The sequence below is a fragment of the Aplysia californica genome, unplaced genomic scaffold, assembly GCF_000002075.1.
Source record: "Aplysia californica isolate F4 #8 unplaced genomic scaffold, AplCal3.0 scaffold00578, whole genome shotgun sequence".
Lineage (NCBI taxonomy): Eukaryota > Metazoa > Mollusca > Gastropoda > Aplysiida > Aplysiidae > Aplysia > Aplysia californica.
Window position 1 is genome coordinate 85,165 of NW_004797848.1, and position 1,107 is coordinate 86,271.

Below are 1,107 nucleotides of genomic sequence, written 5' to 3' on the forward strand. Positions count from 1 at the left end.
CATATGTTCACCAAAAATAAAACGGAATTAGAATAATAACCAATAGATCAAGCACATTCGTCACCCAAATCCTCGTCATGGCGTGGTATAAAGTAACAATATTGCTTGGACTCAACATTTTTAACTTCAAAACTTCACTCCAGTTGCTGTACACACACTGGTTTTTGCGCTCAAAGGCCACACGAACAATTCGGAAAGAAAATGTATAAATTAAACAAGTGTGCATGTCTACAAGGCGATCATTCCTAGGACATTTTTGTTGCTATATCATCTCACTGTCGCCGATCATCGTCCTGTAGGGGGCAAAGCGTTAAAAGGCACGATCAACTCACAGAACGCAATACAGGCAATCTTGACCGTGTTCAAGTTTAGATCAAGGTCTCAAGTAGGTCACAAAACTTAATATGATAGAAATATATCATTTGTTTTAAATGCATTCTGTTTGTCGCATTTTGTTTAATTTCTGTTGATGTGGTGGATGTTGGTGCCACTCTAATTGTTGTTGTTGTTGTTGTTGCTGATGATTTTGTTGTTGTTGTTGTTGTTGTTACTGATTTTGTTGTTGTTGTTGTTGATGCTGTTGTTATTATTGTTGTTGTTCTTTAAATTTGACTGACGTTCCTTTTAAATTTTTTCATAATATTGTATCAAGAATTGATTAATTACTCATTTAGAGGCGAGTAGGGAAGAGTGTAAGACGTCGTGTCAGTTTTGGGAACTTGTGGGTGACAGATTCTAACTGTGGGGGCAAAGCGTTAAAAGGCACGATCAACTCACAGAACGCAATACAGGCAATCTTGACCGTGTTCAAGTTTAGATCAAGGTCTCAAGTAAAACAAAAAAACACTTACGAAAAGAAATAGGAGTTGTGAAAGCGCTGAAGACTCCGGTGTTCCCGGTTCGAAAAAGGTACATCCTGAAGTAGTGAGTTCCTGGGCCCAGCTTTGTCACGAGTACACTGGCAGTGCAGGAGTAGCCTCCTTGTCTGTTGTAACTCACGCTGGCTGCTACAGGACTCACTTGTTCCTGATGGGGATTCACATAGATCTGATATAGCTAGAAGGTCTTACAACTGGTAAAAATAAAAGTACAGTTTATACTCTCTCT

The 1,107-nt window shown here is 39.0% G+C and overlaps 1 protein-coding gene across 1 annotated transcript in view; it reads right to left on the reverse strand.

Annotated features, from left to right (window-relative positions):
- LOC101848916 overlaps nt 1-1,107 on the reverse strand; it is a 16,734-nt gene that overhangs the window by 11,909 nt on the left and 3,718 nt on the right. Inside the window, exon 3 of the mRNA XM_013087367.2 lies at nt 852-1,026. Within this exon, the coding sequence (XP_012942821.1) occupies nt 852-1,026 (175 nt within the window). The remainder of the gene's footprint in view (nt 1-851; nt 1,027-1,107) is intronic.